This window comes from Chlamydotis macqueenii, chromosome 13 (assembly GCF_036417535.1).
Source record: "Chlamydotis macqueenii isolate bChlMac1 chromosome 13, bChlMac1.mat, whole genome shotgun sequence".
Lineage (NCBI taxonomy): Eukaryota > Metazoa > Chordata > Aves > Otidiformes > Otididae > Chlamydotis > Chlamydotis macqueenii.
Genome location: NC_141568.1, coordinates 550,312 through 576,274, shown reverse-complemented (window position 1 = coordinate 576,274; position 25,963 = coordinate 550,312). Strand labels below are relative to the sequence as shown.

General features: G+C 55.8%; 1 protein-coding gene across 1 annotated transcript in view; it reads left to right on the top strand.

Annotated features, from left to right (window-relative positions):
• The window catches only part of ZFHX3 (zinc finger homeobox 3), a 154,429-nt gene that overhangs the window by 34,674 nt on the left and 93,792 nt on the right, over positions 1 to 25,963 (top strand). Inside the window, exons 2-3 of the mRNA XM_086757796.1 lie at positions 14,945 to 17,682; positions 21,269 to 21,765. Coding sequence (XP_086613922.1) covers positions 14,991 to 17,682; positions 21,269 to 21,765 — 3,189 coding nt within the window. The 5' untranslated portion in view covers positions 14,945 to 14,990. The remainder of the gene's footprint in view (positions 1 to 14,944; positions 17,683 to 21,268; positions 21,766 to 25,963) is intronic.

The following is a 25,963-nucleotide window of genomic DNA, read 5'->3' as shown; positions in this document are numbered from 1 at the left end:
AGTAAAAGCATCTTCATTGACTTGTGATAACGAAGTTACCAGTCGTGAAGAAGCTGCATGTTGTTCCAGGCTATTTTATGACTTGGAGATGTTTATTTTGTTCCGTTCAGTGAAGGTGACCTGTCTGACTCCTGCCACTTCCAAAAGTGTTGGCCGTGGTCGTTGCACACGCGTAGTGACCTTGTGTTTTCCCTGTAGCACGCTGGCGCGGCTGGCAGTTGAGTATGATGTAGGCAAGAGTTTCGTGTGTCTTTTCTATTTTGAACCTTGACAAAGAGAAGGAAAGAAGGTACCTTTAGAAGTGGAGACTGGATTTCAAGCCTCCTGTTCTGATCCCTTATGATGCAGAAGGGGGGGATTTCTCACGTCGCTCTCTTCAGCTCCTTCCTTTGCTGACAGCAGCGTTTGCGTTAGTCCAGTTGTTGAACAGGTTTCTTTCTTTCCCACTGAACAGTTTTACTTCTTTGTAGGTATGCTTATTTTTTTCTTTGACAAAATCTTTAAAGAGTGAGAAATTATTTGTACTTTGACATTTCATTGCTAACTGAGTTACTCGGTTGACTTTCCCATCAGAAGGGTTTTTGCGTGCCGTGTTGCGCAGGCTGGTTTGTGCGGCTGCCTGCCACGCTGGCAGAGGTCGGGCTTTGGTCCGAGCCGTGCTGGTCTGGGTCTGTGGGAGGTCCCACAGTCAGTTTCCATCGCTGGGCTGGTTTAACGAGGGAGCGCAGGTAGTCCACTCGCTCTTCTGCCACATGTGTAGGGTTCCTTCCTATGGGACTCTTGAGTTCACTTTCTGCAGATTCAGGCCCTGTGTGCGTCTCTATTTGTTTTCCTTCTTTTTCTTTCCTTGAGTTTTTCTTCCCACGGTCCCAGCTGAGGTGTGGCTGCTGGGGATGCGCGTGTTCCCGGGTGCCTTTTAGCAAGCTGCTAAGTGGCTCATCCTTAAAACGCCCCTCTTGCGGAGACCTTTCTGTTGCTGTGGAAGCAGGGATTTAAGAGTTTTCAGTGGCAGGAGTCTGAGATCCCGGAGACATCCCTGTGTTGGACAACTAACCTGCAGAGGTACCGCTGGGATTTGGCTGGAGAGGTGAGCCAGGCCTCAGGCCGACACCTCTGCTTGCTGCTGCCGCGGCAGCCGTGGCCCCTGGTGGCACGTGGCGCGGGCGGGTCGTGGTGCGCGCGGACCGCGCCAGCTTATCGGAGGGGAAGGCGTTCGGCTGGATGGATCGCGGGCGCACTGAGAGCAGAGCAGACCCCCGCGGTTGTCCAGCTGTCTTGGAAGGTACCTCGCAGGGAAGGCGTGGCCGCTTTGGGGGGAGGCGCGGAGGAGGCTGCGTCCAGCCCTGCGCGCAGGAGGTGGTTTCTCTGGTAGCTTAGCCCTGTTCTCTCTCGGAGGGGCTCCTTGCCATTCGGCCGGGGCACGAGGAAGTTGAGCCCTGCCTGAGCAGCTTGCTTTGTGCGCTGTGCCTGGGGAGCTGACGGAGCCCTCACCTGCTGGAGAGCAGCCCCGTGTTTCTGGGCTTGGGAGCCAGCGCCGCCGCCGGGGCTCTTGGAGCAAGTCCCAGCCTCCGTCTGCTGCAGCCTCCTCTCGCTCTGCCGTGCACCTTCCCTTGCCTACAGCTAAAACAGGGAGCCAAGAATTAATTGTTTTGTGTTTCCTTTTTCCCCCGTGTTGTGTTGTGGTCTGATCGGTATCTGGGCTCTGGGCACTGGGAGCCTTCACTTCCCCCTCTCCGGTGGGGCGCTGAGGGGATGTTTGGGTCACAGCGAGGGGATGGACTGGGCCGGGCAGGGACCCTTCCGTTCACGTGCTTGCTCCGCGCCCCGTGGCATTGCCCTGGGCGGCAGCGGGGTCGCGGGGGGCCCGCTGGTGTTCGGCCTGGCCCATGCACGCTTGCCGGCCGGCTGCGGGGCTCTGGCAGAGCAGGGTGCAGCAGCTGGTGCCACGCTTCGGGGTGTTCCAGTCTCGCCATCCTCCACCGGTTTTGGGTGGTGAGAGTAGTGCCGTGGGAATCCTTATTGGGCCGCAGGCGCTGCGCAGAAAACAGGCTGCTCTCAAGCTCAGAGGTCCACGGCGCAGGTGGGGAGGGCAGGGGCTTTGAGCGGGCGCGCGGTGGTCCGGGCGAGGTGGCGGGGCCTGCACACGGGACCTGGCGCTGGCAGCCGTGGGCTCTGGCTCTGCAGGTTCCCGTGCTCCTCTGGCTTTAGAGTGAGTGCAGGATCTTCCTCCGGTGTTCCTGTCCGTTACCACAGGCTAGGAACTGCAGATGATATCCCAGCTGTGCGGGGCGAGTCAACTTCCCGGGCCAGGAGGTGTAAACAAAGGTTAAACAAACAAATAAAGTTTATTTCACCTCTCCCAAGGAATTTCATTGACGTGGAATTTAACCCAGTGCTGAGCAAAGGGCTGCGGGCGGAGAAGAGGAGGTTGCTGTCAAGTGTGAGGGAGAAGGGAAGTGCAAAGGGGAGCAGGGGAAACCGGTTGAGTTGTAGGATTACAAATTTGGGTGGAGATGACGGTATGAGTGCCATTTTAAGCCATGCCATTCTGTAGACTTCGGGATTTTCAGCACGGTTCTGGAATACTCTCTCTGACCCCAGTCTGGTATTCCAGACGCGAATCCAGATTGTGATAAATGCAGCGGTGCTGGGCAGCCTCTGCTTCGGTGGCGCTCAGTGGGTATGAGGAAGCGGAGGGAGGGAGCCGAGCGTGCGTCCGTGGTGCGGCGGGCGTGATGGCAGCTGGCGGTGGTGTTGGTGACTCCAGTGGTGCTTCACCTGCTCCTTTGACCCGCGTTAGACTTGGGGACTTACTGTGTGCGTGAACTCCTGTCCAATTCCGGTCCCGTGATCCGAGGAGGGGCTGGGTTTGGGAAAGGTGAGGGGAAGGAGTTGGTGGCCATTCTGTAGGGGTTCTGCCCGCTGGGGCGGGAGCGGGGTGCTGAGGGCGCGGGTTCCCAAGGGACAGCCCGAGGCTGGGGCGCTCTGCAGGACTGTCCCTGGCTGAGCTGGAGAGGGGACGGTAGGTGTGGGACTGAGAAGCTCGGGAGCTGGGTGGCTCGTTTCTCATTAAAGGCTTGAACGCGTTGATGCTGAGCTGCGCGCGGGTGCTGGGGAGGCGGCGGTGGCCGTGGGACAGCCCTTTCCCCCTCCTCGCACTTCACCTCTCTGTCCTCCTGCTCTCAGGGAAGTGGCCAAGGCCACCTCCTGGGGCTTTTCTGTGGGTGTTTCTCGGCGCTGGCTTTTCAGAGAAGCGCTTGATCAGGAGACCACGGTTCTAGTAATCATGCTTCACGCAGCCCTATTTCCTTATGCATTTAACAGGGCTCGTACGTGGCCAGAACTCCTGAGCAAATTAAATTATGTCAGGGGCCTTCCAGGCGAGATGGGCATTGAAGCCTGTGATTTTACTCAGGGCAATTACTGTGACCAGGTGAGGAAGAGGAGGCCGTTCGGCGAGTGATGCAGGGCAGCAGCGTTAGCACCCCTTCATTAGCAACGCCGAGGCTCGGCATTTCAAGCTCCTGAGTTCAGTAGCCGCTCGCGCAGCAGGAGGCCCGGGTGACCTGCAGGCTTTGAGCGGCGCCTGGAGATGCTCCTTCAAGGGAGGGCGCGGAACCGGGCGCTCGCCTGGCAGCTCTGCTGAGAAACTCCTTCTGAAGATGAGAAAAAACTCCCTCAGCGCACCTTCTAATTGTGCGTTCAGGAGCAGAGCTGTCCTCCAGCTGGGAGGCCTCGAGGCGGCTGTGAAGTGCTAATTAAAGGTAATAGTGATAATGAAAACAGATGTTTTCAAGAAAAGTAAGTGGCGTTGGGGCACCATCTCTATCCCTGGCTTCTCTGCAGCAGGAGCGCAGGCTCCTGTCTGAGCTGTGTTTCCAGGAGGACTGGGAAGGGGCCTGGGCCCCGGGCAGCTCGTTCTGTCACGGGTGGGGATGGTTCTCGAGAAGGGTGCGGCACAAAGCTTGCGTGGCCTGGTCAGAGCCGTCGCCGCTGGCACGCATGCCGCCCTGCAGTGCGGAGGGTGGGCGCACGGAGGTGGAGCTGAGGGGTGCGCTGAGGCTGGGGCCACCGAGAGCCTGAGATGCGGAGAAGCAGGCGGGCGGCTGCTGGCCGCGGGGTGGTCCAGCATCGTGGAGCCTGCGGACGCTCGTCCAGCGTGAACAGTAACTACTGCTGGAAGCGTCAAGGGGCAAGCATCGCTTTGAGCGGCAGCAGAGTCAGTTGAGTCCATCACAGTCCTGCATGTCCCAGTGGCTTCCAGTAGCTTGACTCTGTCACTGCTGCCGTCATCCTGGGAGTGGTGGGTCTTGCAGCGGAAAAAAAAACCCTAGGGAAAAAAGAAATAATCCTGTCTTTTGGAGATGTTCTCTCCTTTTTCTCAGCTGTAGTTTATTAGGAAGGTGCTGTTATTTAACTGAAATGGTTTTGAGTCCCCTCCTTTTTTTTTTTTTTTTATTTTTTTTTTTCCTTTTGGATACGAGCAGAGCCTTACCCATGTAGGTTACAGTCCCCAGCAATCTTTTCTGGGGAGTCTTTGTTACCTGGGTCCCCATGGTTGGCAGCTGCCGCTCCCGTTACGGCACTAATTACCACGCCGGTACTAAAGTGGTTTACGCGGGGAGCTGGGAGTTACTCCGCGAAGGTTAGTCTCTGGCTTGAGAGGCTTTCTGCGGTAGCTTCTGAGCACAGAGGTATTAACAATGCAGAAGACAGAGAAGACCACTTGAAATTGCATCGACCCTGCTTTGGCTGCTGTGTTCGGGGGTTTTGTTGGGTGTGTAAGGGATTGATCTGTCTCTGCCGTTGCCTGGTCTCGCTGACTCTAAGAGGTGACCTTTCCAGGCCGTGGTGGGAGAGAGTGGCTGTCTGACGGATGGGCCGGCTGTTCAGTAGGCATCTTCAGCACCGTCGTTGGACTTTCGTGCTGCAGAAACAGCCTTGCCCGCTGCTGGAGAGTTGGTATATTCTGTGGAGCTTTCCATAGGTGACTGGAGGATTCACTGCCTCGTGTTTGTTACGCGTGCCTCTTTGACTTGCTAAGCTGTTGAAAGTGTTCTGCAGTGGGGAGTTGAGTGTTGGTTTCAGCTGGTTGGAAAGGGGACCCAGAGGTGGAGTCCTGGTGTTTGGGTGTGTCTGGGAGGGGTGCTGCAGTGACAGGTGAGCACAGGGGATATAAGAGCGAGACCGCGGTTCAAGGTGGGTGCATCATAAATAGTCCTGGACTGTGTCTGTGGCCTTCTCCATCCACGCAGCAGCTCGGAGGTGAGGGTGGCTCGAGGTTCCGGCTTTGGCGGGGTGCGGAGGACCCTCCCCGAGGTGCAGAGGGGCTTCGGACAGAAGATTATGCCCTGGCAGTTGTTATTTTTGTAAAAAGCTCCAGACAGCACTAGAAGCATCTTGCAGGCACCCTGCAATTATCATAATAAACAGTTTTATCATCTGCTTGGCAATCAATAATGTGGCTTATGCTGCTTTAGTATCTCGCTGGTATTGATCACCTTAACAACTGTGCTGCGGTCAGCTTCTGTTAACCCGTGCGCTGCCGACGCGGCCGTGCGGCCTGCTGCCGGGGGAAGGACCGGGGTTTCAGCCCAGGCACGTGCAGAAATGTGACAGCAGGACGGGTCAAAACCAGCTTGTAATTGGGGAGGCTTGACGGCAGGGTTTTAATCCAGGAACGTGGAATTGCGCACGTATTCTTGTGCACGTGATGTTTCAGAACAGCAGGATTGAAATGTGGTGCTCGGTTTGGGCTCAGATGAGTTCAGCTGTGTAACGGTGCTGTGCAGGGCTCTGTCAGAAGGGGTTTCCCCCGAGCGGTGTGCGCCCTGAGACGCCTGCCCTGGGGGGAGGAAGGCTGCTCCCTCTACAGCGAAGTTGTCCTGCTTCCTGGGAACCCGGGCTCTGAACGGGGCTGGAACGGGAGCAGGCACCGGACACCCCCTCGGCTTCTCCTGGGTCCGCTGGGACTACGGAGAGGTGGCCGATGCCCTGGCGTGCCGGAGCCTCTCGCAAAGGAGAGCAGAGGCCGTGGGTCGGCACGTGCTGTGAAACTCCGGTGGCCCCAGTAGCCTGCCGGGCTGCGCCAGGCCCGTGTGCTGCTGCCTGACCAAGGACTTTGTTTCAGCCAAGCGAGACCTTGGGGGTGTTCTGACAGCGTTGCCTCCACTTCCGGCAGCGCAGTCGGCAATTAAGAACGTCAGGTTGGTGGCTTGCTCCGTTTGGGGAGGCAGAAAGGTGGCTCCCGTGTCAGCATCCAGATGGGACTTCAAAGAGAGACGGGACTTCCTGGGGTTTTGTGTAGGTAGGTGGTTGGGTCTCGTGGCCCAGTATTTCTCCTAATGGAATTTCCCATCATTTACTGCCCTGCTGATTTCTGATCAATGAAAATAAAATTGCGTTGCCTCCTGAGAGGCTCCGTGTATGGCTACAGCCTCCAGCTGTGTCAGTTCCGGTAAGATAATCTCATCAGGCGTGCAAGAGGGTAATAGGAAATAAAAATAAAACCCACAATTAGCAAGAGGCCGAGCAGCAGAGTAACGCTTTCAGTCCTGGAGGTCTGGAGAAGCGTGTAGCAGCTTCCTTCCCAGCTCCGGCAGTGTCTGCATCCCTCCCAGGTGTGCCGCAGCACAGCTGTCCCGGGGCCAGGGGCCACGGAGCCACCAGGCCCGTGCTTTGAGACCCGTGTTCCTCTGAATCTGTCCGCTCTGCCTGGTGGGATGGGGAACCTTTCGCAAGAGGTGTGTGTTCTGAAGGGTACCAGGGGATGTAGCAGCTGACAGTGGCTGCTGGATGAGGAGAGCGTGAACTTGAGACTTTGAGCCGTTGAGTGGCATGTAGTTATTGACTCCTGCCGGTTGCTGCAATCAGGGGGGGTTTATTTTGACCAGATAAAGAAAATCCTTAGGCTGTACCTGAAGTCTAGGGCAGCGCACTGTTCTGGTTGCAGATGAGCGTGCGGATGCTCTGTTTACAGGAGCATGGGACCTCTTGGATCTGCTAAAATTTGCCTAAAAGGCTCTCCAAACAGGAAGGGTTCCCAGCCGTACCGACAGGTTTCCTCACCTGTTTCAGGGTTCTGGGTTTTTTAGGTTGACTTCCAGTGATACCACTGTGACCAGTAAGGTTTACTCCATACCAAAACGCTAACGGCCGATCTGGGCAAGCACGCTGGTGACCTTTGCCATGGGGCTCTGCAGCAGCCGTGTGTAACTCAGAACTGGCATATCGCGCAGCCGCGGTGTCTGTCTGGGTAGCCAGCAGCATGGTTGCTGCGTGAGCTAATGCGGCTGAGCCCGCTCTCCTCGTCCGGAGCGTCGGCTTTCCCGAAGGGTGGGAAGGAGCGCGGAGCCCGGGTCCAGGCAGCACGTCTGTTTCCTAACAAGGACTGGATCTGAGCCCTGGCAGCGGAGATGTGCGTGCCTCGCGAATCTAACTCTTACCCTCAGTCTGGCCCTTGACACTGGTCTGGAACGCACGTGTTATTTGGGTAAATCCGTGGAAAGGAAAAGCGTTGGCAGGACTTCTTCCCGGGGCGTGCGAGCCTGCAGTGGAGAGCGTCGCTCGGGGCACACAGCCGGCAGCGGAGCGCTGGCCGCCGGGGCTGGGCCCTCTGAGGCTGGCCGCGCGCTCCGGGCGGGCCTGGCTGGGGCTCGGCACCAGTGGCTCCAACGGGCCGGCTCTGGGGGCAGCCGCCTCGGGCGTTTCTGCCTGGGCGCGGCCACGCAGCGTGTGGAGTGAGCGGAAGGTGGGAGGTGGGTGAACCGTCGGCAGAGCTGCCAGAGCCAGCTGGAATCCCGCGCTGTCGGAGTCGCTGCTGTGGTTTGCATCCTGTAGTCTTGCTGTAAGCACTGCACCTCGGGTTCAGACCCAGTGCCCTGGCGATGCGAATCCCGACCCGGATGCCTTTGGATGCGTCTTTATGGCGTGTGGCACTGGGAACGGTTCAGGCTGCACTCCTCACACCACTGTGGTTAGGTGGGGGTAGGTGCTGCCTCGCGTGGGGCCCAGGGATGAAACTGTCCTGTGGGGAAGGGACCGGGCGCCCGAGGCGGAGCTGTGCCGGCTCTGACTGGGACGAGCCGCCGGGCAGGCTGCAGGGTGAAAAGGAAGGAGGGGACAGGGCAGGTTTCAGACTGTGGCAGAAGCGGGGACCAGTAAGGCCCTCTTCCCGGGGCACTGAGGTGGGGAGGGACTGGGGGGACCGCGGAGTCCGCGCGACGGAGCGAGGCGGTTTGTCCTCGACAGCCCTTGGGTTAGTTTTGGAGTTCGGTCAACAGCCGTGCACTGGAAATGCAAACCAGATGCAAATGCAGTTATTTATGCAGCAGCATAGGCTGGAACCAGCAGCTGACGAGAAATGTGGGGTTTTCAGAGTGAAGGGGCAAGTTGCGCAATGCAGACTGTGGAACGTGTGATGTTTTGAAACAAACCGACGTGGAATCGAGATCGGAAACTTCCGCCCTGTCCTGCCCGAGGGGAGGGGTTCGTGTGGGACCTGGAAACAAGCTCCGTGCCCTGGGAGCGTGGAAGTGCCGTGTCACTGGTGAGCTAAGCAAGTGGTCCGATCTGTTTGGTAGCGAAAAAGGCAGCTTAAGCCAGTTCACCTCTGCACAAAACCCTTCCAGGACAGAGAGCCTCTCTGGAGGAATCAACTTTTCCCCAGCTGCTCGCGTAAACCCTCGCCGCGCCTCTGGATCACTCTGTCCTCAATGGCAGCAAGCTGGTGGTTATGTAAATATTTTCATGTGTAGTACAGTAGCTGGCTCAGAGGGATCAGCAAGCTTGGAATAATAGTTCATAACAAAATGTTTTCTGAAAAGCTGCCTGAACCTTGTATTGCGCTTGTCGGCTCAGTTTTAGCTGGTGTGAAGGACAGAGGGAAAAACGTGGCCGATGTGGAAGGTTCACCCTTTCAAGGAGACCCTTTCTCCAGTTTCACGCCAGGCGCTCGAGCCCTACGGCTTTCAGCCCTGTTTTGCGCGGCGTTTCCTTTGCTCCCTGCTGCTTGAAAAGCTGTTTATGCTAATGATGCCGCAAAGATCTGAGGAGCCGGCTGTGCCAGTGCGTGTGAGCCTGTGCGCAAAGGGGAGCGCTTGCATCCTCTGTGCCGTTAACGAGCCTGCGCGGTGCAGCGCGTGTTTGTGTTGTCAGCCTGCCAGTCCTGGAGCGCTGGCGGCTGCCAAAGGCAAGCCTGCCATGTGGTTGTCTTCCTGCTGGGAGAAGACCGTCCTGTCCTTTTGAGGTGCCTGGTGAATCTTTCCTTTCTGTAGACTGCTGTGGCTACCTCATCCTCTTCTGGGACCCTGTGCCCTTCAAGACTGTTGGCTAGAATCCATCAAAAGGGAAAACACATGGTGTTCACAAGGAGTTCCACAGAGGCATGTGAATTCTTGGCTTTGCCAGGATAGCAAATGGTTTCACGAGGCCTTGCAGCCCCAGGTCTCTTGTCAACAGCATTGCAGCCCGTGGGTCAGCGTTGGATGGAACCTCCTTCCACCAGCGGGCAGGCCTGGCTCGCTAATTCTGCTCCTGGTGCAGCAGCGTTGGACAGGACCGTGTGTCCAGCTGGAAACGACAGTCTGGCAGTGAGCAGTGTCTGCAGAGAAGCTCTAGGAGAAGTCACAACTGAGCTTGGGCTTTTGGTTGGTACGGCCTAACCGCAGAAGAGGAAGAAGGCTAGATGTAGAGCTTGTCCAGGACTTGGCAAGACTGATGCCTCATTACGAGTGCTCAGCAAACCACGTTTGTTGGTGAGGCAACTCCACTGTTATCAGGCGTGTGCCGAAAAACAGCTTGGTCTTGGGAAGGTGCAAGATGTGACTTGCTGTGTGAGAGAGGAAAATGAGTTTGTAATTTCTTCTTTAAAATGTTGAACTTGTCAAATAAATCTCAGTATTTTCACAATGTTTTTTCTTAGGAATTACATGAGAGGAATCCCAAGGCCACTGACGCTGTAAAATGTGGATGGAAACCCCCAACTAGAAATTGTTCTTCAAGCCATGCGTTCGCTATTATGCTTGAGTTTTGGCTCCCAAGTACCATTTCATTCTAATATTTCAAGTCCTGTTGCAGAATCCTCACCACTTCCCTTAGTAGTAAGAACATCTGCCAGCCTTTCTGGCACCTTAATGAATGGGAGAGAGCTAGGATCTGTCTTCTGTTTAAGTTGAAGATAAAAGCACTTTATGAAACTGGGAACTGAAAGTCTCTCTGTGTCGCTGCCAAGCTTGACTATCCAGCCCTTGTTGCTTATGGAATTTGAAAAGATCTTTCTATTCTAGGAGGTGACTTTCCCCATATTCGTGTGATAGCAGGTGCTGTATAAATCTCGTGAAGTGACAACATGCTCGTGCAGCCGTATTTTACCCTCATGTGTGACCGTCCTGCTTACTAAGCGAGGCAGCGTGTGAGCATGTAATTAGACAGTATCATAATGCATATGCATAAGGGAGCAAAATTAAAGTTGTTTTGGCAACATACGTTCTTTCTTAATTTTTGAATTCTCCATCCTAGGTGATTATTTTTATCATGTCTTTCTATGCAATTTCCTATGTGTTCTGAGAGCACTTCGTAGCACGCCAGGTGTGGGGAAGCGACACGGAAAGCTTTGATGCTCCGAGAGCGCTGTGTCACTGCTCCAGACGGACGTGGTAATTGCCGTGCGTCCCTGCTCCCAGACTTCCTGCTCTCGGGAGCTTTGAACAGACCTGGTCCTGGGGATCATGGAGCGCGCTGTGGGATCATGGAGCGCACTGTGCTGCTTGGTCACCTTTGGCACGACCATCCCTAGCTCTTAGGCTGGAACAAGTGTCACCAAGCGCCGTTCCTGAGACAGGAGCTTCTTGGCTGACCTGGATGTTAGTGTCCTGCCGCGCTCAGCCCTTCTGAGGACGTTTCAGAAGGCCAAGCTGAGCATGTAAGGCGGGGTGTGCACAGAGCATCCAAGCAGCTGCGGCCCCTACGCTGCCTTTGTCCCCCTGCCTCTGTCCCCTTCCGCTTCCCCGCTGAGGCACCAGCACCCGTGCTGGAGCTGACTGGGGCAGTCTCGGCCTGTATTCGCAGTATTGGTTTGTAGACCGTGCGCTGGCACAACAGCAGGTGTGTGTTTACAGGGTTTAGTGGCCGCTGTGGGGTTTCTCCAACAGGAACCACTCGAGTTCGGTTGCTGACTGCGAGGCTTCTGCGGAGCCGGAGTTTGCGCCTCTGCTGCTGGCCAGGACACTCTGAAGGAGCAGGCCCCGCTTGTGACGGGGCTGAGCGCTCCCCTCGGCCGTGCGGCGGGGGAACCGGCAGGGCAGGGGTCGCTGGCTGGGGGTCTGCCGGGGCAATGGCCATGGATGTAACACATCGGCTTGTATCGCCCCCCTGTCCTCTGCGCCCTCTTCTCATGGTGCCATGCGGGTCATTAGCTGGGGGAACAGTTTCTCACTGTCTCTTCTCCTTTTGTTTTCCTCCTTCCTCGTTGCTTCCAGTCTTGGTTTACTGCCAAACAGCCTCTTGTGAAAGGGCCGCCTAATTAACCCTGTGCTAATTAACAATTTAAAATTACACAGCACGGCTGTTCATATTTAATTCTCGGGAAGCCTGGGCAACAGCAGGAACCCCCTCCTCCCTCCCTCCGCCATCCCTGCCGCCCGCGCTGCTGCCACGCGTCCCGGGGGAGGGCGCGTCGTGGGCCAGGGCTGCCCCGGGAGCCCCCAGCCTGCCAGCGCGGCTGAGGCCGTTGGTTCGGCACCGGCCGCTCCTCGGCGGGGGAAGCCTGGCTTGCGAGATGGCGTGTCTGTCCCTGCGAGGATGGGGCCAGCGGCTGGGAGGAGGCGACAGGGGGAGACGCAGGGACAGACTCCGCTCATTTTCGGGACACCGCATGGCTGCAAACCCCCAGCTGTGGTTGGTAGAAACTCTCAATGGAAGCGTGGGGCGCGCGGTGCAGTGCTGTCGTTTGCGCTGTGCCATCCGGATGTGGCTCAGCTCTGGATGGCCATCGCTGCCACTCCTGCCCTGACAACACGCTCCCTGCCCAGCGGCGTCTTCGCTCGTCCAGCCAGGTCCCAAATCTGCATGGAGGGGGTGCATGATGCAGCGATGCTGCAAAGAGCAGGGGCCCGGGTGGGCGGCACCGGAGGCACGGGGAGCAGGGCGGCGGGAGCAGCGGTGGGACGCGAGGCCAGAGAAGGACCAGGGAGAGCCCTTCCGCGGCGGCGGGAGCGCGGGGAAGTCTCCGGCGCTCAGGCTGTTCTCTCTGTAACTGGAGTTCATTGATTTTACGGGAAACCGTGTTTACAGACAGAGTGCTGATCGACCTGACAAGTTGACTTCTGCCTCCTTAAGTAAGAGCTACCTTTTCTTATTGACTGGCTGATAAACAGAGTGAGGGGGCGGGAGGTGTGGGGCGTGCGGGTCTGTCCTCACAGGCTCTCCTCGTCCCGTGCGGCTGGCCTGGGGTGGCCTTGGGACGGAGGAAGGCGCAGGGCCTGTAATAGCCCACTCGTAACTACATCGTGCTCCTGCTTCAAGGCTGGTTTGCTCTAACAAAGAAATTGCTCTTTTCGGTTTAAAGGGATGGTATCTGGAGTTCTTGTGCAAATAGAAGCAAATATTTTTGTGCCCCTTCCTCCCTCAGCGTCATTCTTCAGGAACAGCTCTGCTCAGATGAGCTGAACAGTCAAGAAAAGCTGGGGTTGGCGTAGGGGCTTGGCCTGGGTCTGGGCGCTCTGGCAGGCCGGCTTTCGGCTGTGGATTCTCCCACCTGCCCTGGAAGGGGGAGCGATGTTAAAGCGACCTGCGGCAGAAAGCCCACCAATTAATTGGTGAGCACTTGCAGGTTTGCCCGGCCTGGCCGGGAGAAGAGATTGGCTTTCTTGTCAATAAACAAGTCCCCAGTGCAGCATCAAAGCCGCAGTCCTTTATCAATCGCGGCCTCCTCTTCCCGCATGTTCCTGTAACTTGCCGAGCATTTATGACATTGATTTTGCAATCAGACTGTTAACCCTCCCGCCCTGTCAGCTCTGGGACCCCCTTGGCCCAGCTGTCAGTCAGGCGTCCTCCTGCCAGTCACGAGTTCTGGTAACAGAGACGCTCGGACGCGTGCCATGCCTCGCCCAGGCCTGTTTGCCGGGAGCCATGCTGGCGGCCTGAGCGTTCCTTGTCTGAAAGCGTTTGTGGGGGCTGTTGTTCCATGTGGCGTTTTGAAGTCCGCATAGATGTTCCCAAAACTCCTCTTGGCAGGAGTATGGGGCTTAAGCAGTTTCTTATTTTACTCATTTTTTTCACCAATCTGAACTTGTTGTGGTTTAATTTGGATTGCGATTGTCAATGTGAACGGTAGCGGCGAGAGGGAGAGAGTATGTCGTGTTGTGGGAAGGGTAAATGAAAACCTGCCCTGCCCCCAAGACCCTTACACCAAGTACCAGAAAAAGCTCTCCCCGAGCACGTGTTCAGTTTTGGAACAGTCCGACGGGCAAAGCGGCGCCCGTGTTTAGTTGGTAGAAGATAAAAAGCTGTGGAAAAAATCCCGTATGCCGTAGATGACAGTGGATCTAGAGCGCGAGTCTTCCGTTGTGTCTTGGTTCACAGATTGTAGGACCTGGTGGAGTCGGCCTCTGCCCATGCAGTTTTCCTCGATTGTCTGCTGTGGGTGTTTGTATCTGTACGCCTGAGGAAATCTGTGGAAATCTGTGGCCCACAGGGTAAAAATCACTTTTACAGATGAGGCAGTAGTGCTTTAATTCCTGCTGGTGTTTCCTCCCACGGGGCCGCACAAGAGCCTTCCGTAGGAAGCGGCCTACAGAACGGCTGCTCTGCAGAGTCCACAGTGGCGGTGCAGCTGAACTGGCAATCTCCTGTTGGTTGCGGTTTGCATGACAGTGCTCCAGCTCCTGCCCCCAGCACTGCCTGATCCCACGGGTCTGTCACCTCTGCAAAGGCACATCCTGCCAGACGAACCAACAGGATGGAAGCTGGAGATGCTGGCGGGATGCAGGCAGGGTAGGGGTGACGGGCAGCCGTGGGTGTCGGCCATGCCCAGCTCCCCGTGCTCGCCGGCTGCCTGGCGGACAGCGGGTTCTCCAGGTCTCCTTGTGTTTGGTGGCGTAGAGGTGGTGGGAAGGGCGTCCTCCTCTGGGACCGCCGTTGGCCTCAGGGGTGATAGGAAGCCGTGGTGCGCAGAGGCTGTGCCCTGCGGGATCTCTGGGAGCTTCCTGGAGGGTGGGGGCTGACCGTGTTCTGATCCCCAGGATGGACCCTTGTCGGATCTGGAATTTCCTGTTTGGTTTCTCTCCTGACATCTCTCTGCTTAGACTCTGTCCAGAGCACGGCAGTTAAATCTCCTGTGCATACCAAGCGCTGTTACTCTGAAACCTTTGTGGGTTGCTCTGGGTCTGTGGGCTGCCCTACACAGAGGTGCATGTTTCGGCTGTGGTTCTGTGCTCCCCGCGCCGCTCGCAGGACGGACGCACCTACCAAAACAGCATCCGGCTGTGGGAGCCGCAGAGTGCAGTTTGTGCAAAGCTCCAAAGTTCCAGCACTGTCTGTTGCGGCGTCCTCGTTCTGTTTCTGTCAGAAGCTTTTCTGCTAGGCTTTTCCTTGGTTTTTTGTTTGTGTTCTGAAGAGCTGAGGCTTTGGGGGTGGCGATGCAGGTACCGTGATCTTCCTGCCCCTCTTAGGGACGGTGTTGGGGGAGGTTTTCACTGCCTTCTAGTCTCCTTTGGTTTGGCTCTTGCGTTCCTGCTTCCATCCTGTTTCCATTGCTGGTTTCCAGGGGGGTGTTACCCAGGGGCCAGCCCGCCTGTTCCCGGAGCCCGTCTCGGGGCACCAGCTCATGCAGCCTCCCGTTCCATCCCGAGGAGCTGGGTCAGAGGCCTTTGTGGCGAGGGGTCTTTTCGGGAACGGTCTCTCCTCCCTGGCTCACCTGCCTTTCTCCTTCTCTCCCCACCTGCAGGTCCAAGCTGTACCAGGTGCAATGAGTGCTCCGTGCCGGCCCTGCCATGGAAGGCTGTGACTCGCCCGTCATCCCCGGGAAGGACAATGGGTGCGGCATCCCTCAGCACCAGCAATGGACTGATCTCAACAGCACCCACCTCCCCGACACGGCCGGCAGCATGGAGCAGCCCGCGGCGGAGAGCCGCGGCCCCCTGGACAGCCTGAGGGTCCCTTTCCCCGAGCGCGTCCCCGAGAGCAGCGCCACGGCCGGCCCTGGCGCCGAGCCCGCCGGCAAGGAGGTGAGCTGTGGCCAGTGCGCCGCCTCCTTCGCCGGCCTGCAGAGCTACATGGAGCACCGCTGCACCAGCGCCCGCCCGCCCCCACTGCTCCGCGGGGAGAGCGGGAGCGAGAGCAGCGAGGACGGGGAGGAGGAGAGCGACGTGGAGAACCTGGCCGGCGAGATTGTCTACCAGCCGGACGGCTCGGCCTACATCGTGGAGAGCCTCAGCCAGCTGGTGCAGAGCGGGGGCGCCTGCGGCAGCGGCAGCGGGGCTCTCTCCTCGCTGCTCCCGAACTCTCTGCCCAAGCAGGGAGAGCCCTCCGCCGCCGCTCCCGTCTACCCACAGATCATCAACACCTTCCACATAGCCTCATCCTTCGGGAAGTGGTTTGACGGCTCAGACCAGGCCTTCCCGAATACCTCAGCCCTGGCGGGCATCAGCCCCGTCCTGCACAGCTTCCGCGTCTTCGATGTGCGACACAAAAGCAACAAGGATTACCTGAACAGCGACGGTTCTGCCAAAAGCTCCTGCGTATCCAAAGATGTTCCCAACAATGTGGACCTGTCCAAATTTGATGGCTTTGTGCTTTACGGGAAGAGGAAGCCCATCCTGATGTGTTTCTTGTGCAAGCTCTCCTTTGGGTATGTCCGCTCATTCGTGACCCACGCGGTGCACGACCACCGAATGACTCTGAGTGAGGAGGAGCGGAAAATTCTTAGCAATAAGAACATCTCCGCTATTATCCAAGGGATAGGCAAAGACAAGGAACCCCTTGTCAGCTTTCTGGAACCAAAAAACAAAACCTTTCAGCACCCTCTCGTTTCCGCAGCTAACCTCATAGGCCCTGGACACAGTTTTTACGGTAAATTCAGTGGCATTCGCATGGAAGGCGAGCAGGCTGGAGGGGCCGGCGGAGCGGAGCCACCGCCAGCGGGCGTCCTGGCCCCTGGCGCGCTCCTCAACCTGGGCGGGCTGACCAGCTCGGCTCTGAAGACTCCCATTACCTCAGTCCCCCTGGGCCCGCTGGCTTCCAGTCCCACCAAATCCTCAGAGGGGAAGGACCCTGGGGTGGCAGAGGGGGAGAAGCAAGAGGGGGCCGACCAGGACAGCCTCTCAGAAAAGGCAGAGCCGGTTGAGGAGGTGGAGGAGGAGGAGGAGGAGGACGTGGAGGAGGAGGAGGAAGAGGAGGAGGAGGAAGAGGAAGAAGACGAGGATGATGAGGGTTGCAAAGGACTGTTTCCGAGCGAATTGGAGGACGAATTGGAGGACCGGCCCCAGGAGGACGCTGGGGCTGTGGCAGGCGGCGGCAGCAGCAAAAAGGACCTTGCTCTCTCAAACCAAAGCATTTCTAACTCTCCCTTAATGCCTAACGTGCTCCAGACCCTGTCGCGGGGCACGGCTTCTACTAGTTCTAATTCTGCTTCTTCCTTTGTCTTTGATGGTGCAAACAGGAGGAATCACTTAAGCTTTAACAATGAGGGTGGCGGAGCCAGCGTGGCGGAGGGCAGCAGGAGGCTGGACTTTATCGATGAAAGTGCCAATAAAGACAATGCCACAGCACCAGAACCAAATGAGAGCGCGGAGGGTGAGGACGGGAGCTTCATCTCCCATCACCAGCATGCTGGCCCCCTCTGTGAACTGGGGGGTGGGGAGTGCCCCTCGGGGAGCGGCGTGGAGTGCCCAAAGTGCGACACGGTCCTGGGCTCCTCACGGTCACTGGGTGGCCACATGACTATGATGCATTCTCGCAACTCGTGTAAGACGCTCAAGTGTCCCAAGTGCAATTGGCACTACAAGTACCAGCAGACGCTTGAGGCGCACATGAAGGAGAAGCATCCCGAGCCGGGCGGCTCCTGCGTCTACTGCAAAAGCGGGCAGCCACACCCGCGGCTGGCACGGGGTGAGAGCTACACCTGTGGTTACAAGCCCTTCCGCTGCGAGGTCTGTAACTACTCCACTACTACCAAAGGCAACCTCAGTATTCATATGCAGTCCGACAAGCATCTCAACAACATGCAAAACCTGCAGAACGGAGGGGGAGAGCAAGTCTTCAGCCACAGCGCGGGGGCGGCGGCGGCGGCGGCGGCAGCCGCGGCGGCCGCAGCAGCCAACATCGGTAGCGCCTGTGGGACCCCCTCTCCCACCAAACCAAAAACCAAACCCACGTGGCGGTGCGAGGTGTGCGATTATGAGACCAACGTAGCTAGAAACCTTCGTATTCACATGACCAGTGAGAAGCACATGCACAACATGATGCTGCTTCAGCAGAACATGTCCCAGATCCAGCACAACCGGCACCTGGGCCTTGGCAGCCTGCCGTCCCCCGCCGAGGCCGAGCTCTACCAGTACTACCTGGCGCAGAACATGAACCTTCCCAACCTGAAGATGGACAGCAGTTCCTCGGATGCGCAGTTCATGATGGGTGGATTCCAGCTCGATCCCACCAATCCCATGGCGACGATGGCTCCGTCTCTAGGTGAGGCTGAAGGGTTTTCCGCTGTGCCCGTGTGTGAGGGAGGGACTCCGTTTGCGTTCCCAAGGAGCCCTTGTGCGCGGCCTGGGCGCTGCGCGGCAGATCCCTTGTCTCTGCGGCCCCGGGTAGTGCAGCCGCAGTGCAGTGAGTTGCCTTTGTGTGGTGGTCAAGGATGGAGACTACGCACCAGAGACCTCTCTTCTGCGTTCCCCCAGACCAGTTTTTCTCATCCTGGGAAAATATGTTTTATTTTTCTGGTACGTTTTCTAAGAGTTTTGGTAGGGAGCTAATAAACCAGTAGATACCGATTGTTGCTGACATGCATTGAGTGTTCCTCCTCGTGGTACAAAGCATCCCTACTGCAGCGTTTCCCAATGATTTTTCCTTGGTCTGGGAAGGGGTGTGAGTGGCTTGGCTGGTGGCTTTGTGCAGGGGTCTGATCGGCTGCTGCCGCTCGCCAAGGCAGATGGTGAGTTGGTTTGTTCCGTGTTGTGTTGCCCTGGGAAGAAAAGGTAAGCAGGTTTGGAGAGTTGTGATGAATTTGGTGGAAGGGTGGTGTTCCTCCACTGAAGAACCTGAGCTGAAACGATTCCTCTGGTGCCAGCGTGAGATACAGGATTCTGGGCTGGACCAGATGAGAATTATTAAGCTGAAGGGGAATGGCTAGGGAGAGATGATTTATCTCATCAGGTGACAAAAGCATTTAAAAAATAGCTGCCAGATGCATTTTTCCTGACGACGGACGTTCATTGTGTTTGTGTTGGCGTTGTGTTGGCGCTGGGGGGGCACACCCTGTCCCCAGACAGTTTAGCCCCAGATTAGACTTCGAGAGGGGACAGAGGGTCAGGTCCTGTTGGGTTCCTCCTCCGTGCTGCTGACATTGCCCAGGGCCGGCAGCAGCCGCTGGCAGAGTGCTCGCACTTCCCGCTGCGCGTCCCACTGCGTCTGCGCTTCACAGCGCTCTGGGGCAGGGGCTGGCGCAGGGCAGGGGCCCCCGCTGCGCCTGTGCTCCCTGAAATCGCCGCTGTCTCCCGTTCCTTTGCTGCTCCTGAGAATTTTTCACAGTGCCTTGAGAAGGTACGTGAAAAGAAACGTGCCACTTCACCTGCGTTCTGCTGAGCCGGCGTCTCCGTGCTGCACCCTGCCCTCCCTGACCTTGTCCGTCGGTGCTGTTAGCACGGATGCACTCTGTTGCTGGTTCATTGGTCGCAGACGTGTTCTCCTTTCCTTCAGCTATTTGTAGTACAGTTCGTTATTAGTCCAGAAGGACACCGAAGTCATGTGAGTGAACAGCAACACAAGATACTAAAAAGTGAACAAGAAAATGGAGGAGCTCAGGTTGCTCTAAGTCATGATAATTTTTTTTTTTTTTTTTTTTTTTCTTCTTCCCCTGTGGTGTCCCAGCTTGCATCTCTGGGAGGCCAAGGACGCAGTCGGTTTTAGCACGTTTTTCCAGAGCCCCAGGTTGCCCACGGACGCGGTTGACAGTCATTTGTAGAACAGCTGGCGGCGTACTGAGTCACACCGAGTTACGGTGGGCTCTGGGGGGTTTCCTGGCAGGTGCGCTTGGGGAGCTCGCAGGCCTCCTTCCCGAAGGCGGGGGCGGTGGGCGTGAGAGAAGCTGGGAGTCTTTTGACTGGGGCCTCCTGGAGGGCGTGAGGAGGCCTTGGATACCGATGAGCCTGCCTGGAGAGTGATCTGTGAATTGCACGCTCGGTGGTTGCACGTCCCAGGCTGAGGGTTACAGAGGGAGGCCCTTCCCGCGTCAACAAGCACTTGGCACGGGCTCGGCTCGTTAGGCTCATGCACACGCTGCCAGCTTTGCTACAGGTGAAGCAGATTTTTCCCATTTTTGCACTTCAATCCAAAACTGGATTTGAGTAGAATATTAATAATTCAGAAGAGTCTGCTTTTGGGTTTTTAGGGCATGATGTGTTCAGGAGAAGCTGATTTAAAGAGAGGATTCAGGATGTATCCTGAAAGGGATGCTCGGAAAAAATCACTGTGATGAGGAGATACAGGCCATAGAGGGCAAGCGGTGGGTTCCATGCCCTTCAGATGTTTCATGAGCAGGTACGCAGGAGTAGCTGCACGGAGGGCATCATTCTGCTGTGGCAGGGAGGGATAGACCGGATGCAAAAAAAGATCATGGACTGCTTTGATGGAAAGACCGGTTCCTGGCAGCATGTGCAGATGGGACTTTGCCTCTCCAACCCCTTCTGCTCTGAGCGCGACAACTACTTGATGAAAGCGAGGTGCTGTTCCTCGAACAAACTGAGACTCAGGTTGTCTTGTCAGTAGTTCCTCCTGCCTGGGCTGTAGTGGACGTTGAGGTGTTGCGTTTCAGCGGAAAAGACAGCCGCACGCAGGCTGCCCGGAGCTGTGGTGTGCACCAGCTGCGGTTGTGTGTTTCAGAAGGGTTGGTACGGTTCAGCCTGGACCTGGAGTGTCTTCCTAGTGTGGCTGCTTCTCAGCAAATGGTTTGGAACGTAGGAATCTACACGTTAAGCCAATAAAATCTCTCTTTTTGATTGACCTGGGTAGCTGTTGGCCTGAAGGTCCCTTTCGTAAGACTGTTAAGCTAAGTTGTGACGTAAGATCGAGGTAAAATACCAAAGAGCTGCAAGAGGATCATAAATGTCTTAAAAATGGAGAAGGAGAGCAAGGAGGAGCAAAGGTGCTAAGAGGCGGCTGGTGGTTGGTCTCTGTGCTTTGGCGTAAGAAGTCGATGTTAGAAAAGGAAGCCTGTCCACACCTTCAGCGTGCTCTGGTGGAAATGAGAGCTTGCTGTGTTCGTTCACTGTGAGTGGATGGAGTTCAGCCCTTGGTTTGAGGAGCAGACGTGACGCTCAGACAGTAAGCGTCCTGCTGCCTTTCCTTGACGTGCTCTTGCACTCTCGTTATTAGTTGCGTTGTCTTTTCCTTGGGCCTACAAAGTGTCTGCCAACGCTGTTTTTAGAAGACTCTTGCACAAGAGATGAGATCTGAGGAGTTGCAGGAGTTGCACTTTTCCGGTTGTTTTTTCTACTTACCACATTCCGCACCGTTCCCCGCATCTGATGGCAGTGTGGTGCCCCAGCTGTGAGAGTCCCATTGCTGGGACCTGTGACTGTTGACCGTATTGGTAGGGACTGTGCTCAGGTACTGCATGAGGTAGCGTTTCTTGCTTCTCCAGATTTTATCCAAATGAGGATAAAGAGTTACGCTGTCCGTGAGATGGCCACAGCCTTTCAGTGCAGTGCTGAGGAATTCTTCATCTTCTGAAACCTTGTAGGAAGTAGGGTTTTTCTCGCTGCCGTGCGTAGGCAGAGGGTTGGGTGCCCCTCTTTCCGAGGGTGGGTAGCAAGGGCTGCTGCGGCCCTTTCCCAGCCTTACATGCTGGCTGCGATGGCTTTTTTTCCTTCAGATACGGTGCTGACCAGCAGCACGGTGGGATAGGTGAGGGGACAGCTGCACTTGGCTTCTGCTGTGCATTTGGTGGGTGCAAGGGTTGCACTGGGCGCAGCATACGTTCTGCTCTGTGCTTCTCTTCTGGCAAGTGAAGAATTCTGCTTTTCTGACCTCTTTCTCCCCTTTTTCCTTCGTGCAGTGGGTGGAGAGATCCCCCTGGACATGCGGTTAGGTGGTGGACAGCTGGTGTCTGAGGAGCTAATGAACTTGGGTGAGAGTTTCACGCAAACGAACGACCCATCACTGAAGCTCTTCCAGTGTGCTGTGTGCAACAAGTTCACTACAGATAATTTGGACATGCTGGGCCTCCACATGAACGTGGAGCGTAGCCTTCCCGAAGACGAGTGGAAGGCGGTGATGGGGGACTCGTACCAGTGCAAGTTGTGCCGCTACAACACACAGCTGAAGGCGAACTTCCAGCTCCACTGTAAGACGGACAAGCATGTGCAGAAATACCAGCTGGTGGCACATATCAAGGAGGGTGGCAAGGCCAACGAGTGGAGGCTGAAGTGCGTGGCCATTGGGAACCCAGTACATCTGAAATGCAATGCTTGTGACTACTACACCAACAGTCTGGAGAAGCTGCGTCTCCACACCGTGAACTCGAGGCATGAGGCCAGCCTGAAGCTCTATAAGGTAAGGGTTGGCTTTGCTTCACCTTCCTTCATTGCCAAGTGCTGGAACAAGGGAAAATCCATTTTGCAGCGCAGTGGGTTGTGATCCTTTGGAGACGAGCCGCTCGGTCTCTCCAGCGGGACCCAGTCTCCCTTGCGTGGTACGGCTCTTCAGCCCATGTGCTGGTGGCGGCTGTGGTTGTTAAAGCCTTGGGCCGGCGGGGGATTGTACGTCTTACAGCACCGCATACGTGTTAAATGAGCCTTTGTGTGAAAATTCAGCATGCGCTGCTGAAAACGTTGTGTGGGGTGGTATCTGCCATGCTTTTGTGGGCTCTTTTCCATAAAGCGGTGTGTTAACCTGTACGAGGTTCTTCGTGAGCGCTTGAAGGCTTCTGCTGTTCCCAGAGAAGCGTGTTCGTCCTGGCACTGGGGAGGCTGGGGGTGTGGGGACCGAGGGAGAGGGCTGCCATCTCTCTGCTGTTACGCTCCATGCACGTTAACGCGGGGGTCTGTAGGCAGAGTGTTGCTCGGGGCTGGGAAAGGGAGAACGCTGGAAGAGAAGCCTGTGCACGCGTGCGTGTATTTCTCCGTGCGTATGGACAGAGTGTCTGGAGGCATTGCAGGTTTGCGTCCACAGCAGGGTTTGGACTATGACTGCCATCTTGTTTTCTTTAGTATTTCCCCCCTCTCATTTTGTCTTCTTTATCACCACCTTCTCTTTCCTGACGCATTTCTCCCATTCGCGACGCCCTCCCCTCGCTGGCCTGACCCCAGGCTGTAACCCAAGAGGAGCTCCGGATGCAGTAAATAGTCCTTTCACTCTGCAGCAGAATTGCTCCAGACGTTTCTATTGATTTTCACTGGACTTAAAGCTTCACCTTTTTCTCTAATCATCCCATAATGGCTTTAGTATGAACAGTCAGGTACGGATTGCCATAAATCTAAGCAGCCGCGTACCTCCCGTTCACACCGGCTGTCCCGCTCATTGTCTTCCCATTTCTCTCAGGTTTTCTTATGTTCTTTCTGCCCTCATCCTTTTTCCCCGCTTTCCCCCAAGTGTGCTGTGATTTTTTTAATATGTGAGTACATAAACATACAGACTGTTTTTGTGCTTCTTAATTATTGCTTTGAATATTTTTCTTTATGTAATGGGAATTTAAGACTTGACGTTGAACTGTACCGTAGCCCACCCACGTCGCAGTGCAGACACATTAGATTTCAAAACGCCTGGATTTTCCCTAGGAATGAGCAGTTCCAACAAATTCAGAGAGGAAAGAGACAACCAGGAGCATCGTAGAAGGTTTGCCTTGAGTGATGGTTGTTGGACCCGCCTGGGGTTGGTGGTGTACTGCTCAGAGGAGCAATGTTCCTGCTGAGCTTGCTGTTGAGGCCGAGGCTGCTGTGACCACTGCTGTCACCGTCGTCAGCTGGGACCAGCATAACGCAGCAGAGTCTGCTTCTGAAAATCATCAGGTCTGCACGTGTGAGACTGCTCTCAGGTGTGCGGGAGACCTGAGAGGGCAAAATCAGCTTGGGAACTGGGGGCAGGAGAGTCCTAGTGAGACTTTAAAAAGCCAGCTGAGGAGTGGAGTCTCCTCTGTCTGTGGAGTTCAATTTGAGGTACAGAAGAGTTGTTGGAAAGCCCTGTTGTAGATTTTAACACATAATATTGTTCTCTTATAAATATACATTGCAAAAGTTTAAAAGTTCTTTATCTAGACCCTTCACCTGCAGTTCTTCAGTGGTTTCTACTGCGGAAGAAGCAGTCGGGGCACTGGCGTTCTCTTAATCTGGGGGGAAAAAAAGGAAAGAGAAACGAACAAACAAAAAAACACCAAAGTCAAACTGGGGGACAGCTTGTAATAAAGGTTCCTGAAACATTTTCCTCAGGAGAAGAGGAATTGTCAGTTTTCAGGTTCGTACGAGGCCTGGGCAGTTCTCAGAGCTGTTACAGCCCTGTGTCGCTTCTGATGCGAAAGCAGTGAGACACCCGATGGAGAGCGACACGTTTCAGGTAACGAACGCTGGTACGCTCTGTATGTTGGTGTTCCAGTATGGCTGTGTAACGCCCGTAGCAGGGGACCGCGGGCGGCGGGGTTCACAGCGTCACTGTTTGACTTCGTGGAGAAACCTCTCCATGGACCGAGCCAGCTCCAGTGCAGTTCTTCCCGTCCTCAGCGTGGCTGGAACGCCGTGTCTCTTGATAGCCGAAAAGATGGAGCGGGAGTGAGGGAGTTCACAGAATGGCTTCTCTTCTCTCAGGCCTTGGTGTGGTCTGCAGTAAATTGAGATTGATTGGATGTTATTTTTCCTCTTGCTAATGTAATCCATTAGCCTGGCACATGCATAATCAGTTTAGAGCACAGTTAACTGGATGTAATCGAGTTCTTCCCTGCCTGCTGGAGAAAATCCTCTCCAGATGCTGCTGGGTGAGAGCGTGTACTAGGCTTATCACACACAATCCTCCTTATTCTGCCTTTTTGCCATTTTTCTCTTAAATTACACGTTATTGGCTGCTTGCATTGCCTGACAGCCACTTCTGTTAATGCTGCTTGCTGCCAAAAAATGTCATCTGGAGACACTGTTAGCCCGTAGCCTGGTGAACCTTTTAGCCTTCTCCTGCAGCGCTTCCCGGGCCGGAGGAGGAGCCCTGGTCTTCTGCTGCCATCTTTGTCCCGCACAAAGCAATACCTCGCGTCAGGCCTCCTCAGGCGCGGTGGTGAGGGGGCAGGGATGCCGCAGTGGGGCCCGTGCTTACAACAAGGGACTGGAAGGGTCTGGTAATCTTTCCTTTATGCCTGTCTGCTCCCTGAGTCCCTGCTGTCCCCCTAAATCCTGCGACTGCACTGGGAATCCTGTTGTTTGTCTTGCACTGGCGGGGGAACGCGGTACTTGTGCCTCTCGCCATGATTGCTTGTCTCTGCGGTACGGTCGGTGCTGGTCACGTTCTGAGAAACTACCTGGGAAGCAGGAGCACCGCTGTAAACGTCTGTGCGTACGTTTTTAAGGTGGATGTACTGGCCTGAGGTAGGTGATGGGTTTGAAGACCCTTTGTCTCTGAGCGGACAGCAGTGTGAGTTGAGTTACACTGCTGGTTGTAAGCGGAGACAGAGAATGCACAAGCTCTTGACAAGGGCAGGCTTACTGTACAGAAGCTAAATGTTGTCTCCCCGTGACCGCAGAGGGCTAGAGCTGCGTTCCTCACATCTGGAAGAGGTCGGGCATGAGTTCCTGGCATCTATTGCGCAGGTGGAATTTCCAGAAGGAATTAATCTGCTCGAGCAGGAGCCAAGTTTGGACGTTTCCTACAACTTCCTGAAAATCTCTAGTTCAAAACATGCAACTCAAAGGAGTTTAAACAAAGAACTACTGAAGAAACACACTGCTGGCCAGACTGCCAAATGAGTGCACTCAATGAGTTCATTCAGTGTCGTCCTTTTCAGGCTCTCCAAGTGCTGAGTTAACTTTTTTAGGGAGCAGGGATTCTGAAGGAGAGGGTTGGGGTTACACGGCGCCCTGCATAGAGGCTCTTTGTTCAGGAGGAGATGCAGAGAGTGCAGGAAAATGACTCCTTGATATCAGCATTCGGGACGCGAGTGGTGATGAAACTTTGTGGATCTGTGCTGACGTGGAAGGAAACAGAGATGACCTGTGAAGAGGGAAACAGCAGCCTCAAGGCCCAGCAGCAGGTGGTGGGAGCTCCCAGTTCAGCTGCAGAGCCGTGTGTCTCGTGCCGCCTCTCCGGCAGGCGCAGCCAGAGCGGAGCGCGTGTGTCTGCTGAGAGCAGGGGGGCTGAGCCGGAGAAACTGCAGCAAGGTGCTGAGCTTCCCTGGGGTGCCAGGCTTTGCAGTTCCAGTTAACTGCAACACGTGGGAGAGGTGGAAACCCATAGCGTGTGTTCTGTGCGGTGTGAGTGGAAGAGCTGTGCTGGGGCCGCTGGTCTGGGATGAAGATACTGATCAAACAGGTGATGGAGAAAGCTCGTGGAAGGGAAGATAACCCCGAGGACGTGCAGGGTGAGAGTACGGAGCGTGCAGGAGTGACGGGGGAGCTGGCGTGATGGTGTGCGTTGACTTACTGGACTCCAGTGAAATACCATCGCATCCCCAGCAGCGATCTGCATCACACAGTTAAGAAGAGTATACGAGGCTGTATCTCCAGCTGCCGGGTCAGGATGGTGGCTGTGAGGTGCTGGGGGAGACGCGACAGCCTGCCGC